General features: G+C 59.4%; 1 protein-coding gene across 1 annotated transcript in view; it reads right to left on the bottom strand.

Moving 5' to 3' along the window:
- The window catches only part of RUVBL1 (RuvB-like AAA ATPase 1), a 34,709-nt gene that overhangs the window by 11,181 nt on the left and 22,050 nt on the right, over positions 1-1,478 (bottom strand). Inside the window, exons 4-5 of the mRNA XM_012658962.1 lie at positions 1,210-1,361; positions 726-861 (exon numbers count right to left, since the gene is read on the bottom strand). Coding sequence (XP_012514416.1) covers positions 726-861; positions 1,210-1,361 — 288 coding nt within the window. The remainder of the gene's footprint in view (positions 1-725; positions 862-1,209; positions 1,362-1,478) is intronic.

The raw sequence follows: 1,478 nt of genomic DNA, 5'->3' as shown, positions 1-1,478 counted from the left end.
TGCCGTGGCGTCAGCCTCGCTCACGGCAACCTCCGACTCCTGGGCTTGAGCGATCCTCCTGCCTCAGCCTCCCCAGTAGCTGGGACGACAGGAGTAGCTGGGACTATAGGAGTAGCAGGGACTACAGGCATGTGCCACCATGCCCGGCTAATTTTTTTCTATGTATTTTAAGTTGTCCAGCTATTTTCTTTCTATTTTTAGTAGAGATGGGGTCTCGCTATATTGTCCAGGCTGGTCTCAAACTCCTGACCTCGAGCGATCCTCCCACCTCGGCCTCCCAGAGTGCTGGGATGACAGGCGTGAGCCACCGTGCCCGGCCTAATATTACGTATTATTAATACTAATAATGGGGCACAGTCTACGATCCGGATTACCCCGGTTCTGTAACCGAAGGCTGTCATGGTAACATGAGCACCTACTACTCGTTGGGTAACCGGGTACCACACCCAACGCTACCAGTTTTATCCTTGTAACTCTGAGAGTTATATTCCCTCTGAGAGGCGATCATTCCTCCCACTTAGCAGACAAACTGCTGCTCAGAGACTAAGTCACTTGCCTAACGCCACACAGCTGTGAGCACAGCCAGGGTTCCCTTCAGGACTCTGACTTCGAAACCACGTTCTCCCCTTCAGCACCTGCTGCCTGGACCCAGATGTTTCAAGGACAGTGGCTGAGGGGGGTCTTTGGGGACTGTCCGCCGTCACCCCGGCCTGAGCAGGACCCACCACGGGAGCCACTGGAGGTTTCCAGCCGCTGACGCGGGGAACGGCGGCCAGGATTCCGCAAGTGGCCCCAGGAAGTCCAGCCGCCACCTGCTCTACAGCTCAGTGCTGCTTCTCTCTGTGAGGACGTCCCTGACAACTGGGAAAATTCACGCCCAGGTTCAGAGACGGGTCCGGGCCCCCTGACACACGATCGTGACGTGCGGCGTGGGGCGGCAGCGGCCCTTTCTTGGCCCGGCCACCGCGCTCGTGTTCTAGCACACACGGTTTCCCGGGAGTCGGGAAGAAAGCAGGAGCTGCCATCTTCACCGTTCCTGGCGGGTCCAAACCCCACGCTCGGCGCTGCCCAACACACGCGCCGTCCTCACGCCGTCCCGTGCGGCGTCCCCCACGGCACCCAGGCGAGGGAACCAGGACGCGGGGAGAGGCCACGCCGCCTGCCAGAGCCACGCGGTCCCAGACAAGGGGCCTGCACGGCCACACTCACCTTCAGCTGCTTGGTGCCTTTGGCGGTTTTGAGTCCGATGATCACGTGGCTGATGGTTTTGCCGTAACCCCCCATGGGGCTCTCGGTCTCGCACGGAGTGAGCTCGGTCACTTCACCTTCGTAGACTTCCTTGGTCTCTTTGATCCGCAGCCCTGGAAGAGACGGCACATGGGCCACCGTGAGAAGCGGGATCCTCTCTCCCAACCTGTCTGCCTGTCACTCGGTGACAGCCTTGGTAGCCGAAAACCTCTGTGTCGTAAGAACTGACC

Source organism: Propithecus coquereli, unplaced genomic scaffold (genome assembly GCF_000956105.1).
Source record: "Propithecus coquereli isolate 6110/MARCELLA unplaced genomic scaffold, Pcoq_1.0 Scaffold592, whole genome shotgun sequence".
NCBI classification, from domain to species: domain Eukaryota; kingdom Metazoa; phylum Chordata; class Mammalia; order Primates; family Indriidae; genus Propithecus; species Propithecus coquereli.
The sequence above is the reverse complement of the archived record's forward strand: the minus strand, read 5'-3'. Positions and strand labels throughout refer to the sequence as shown.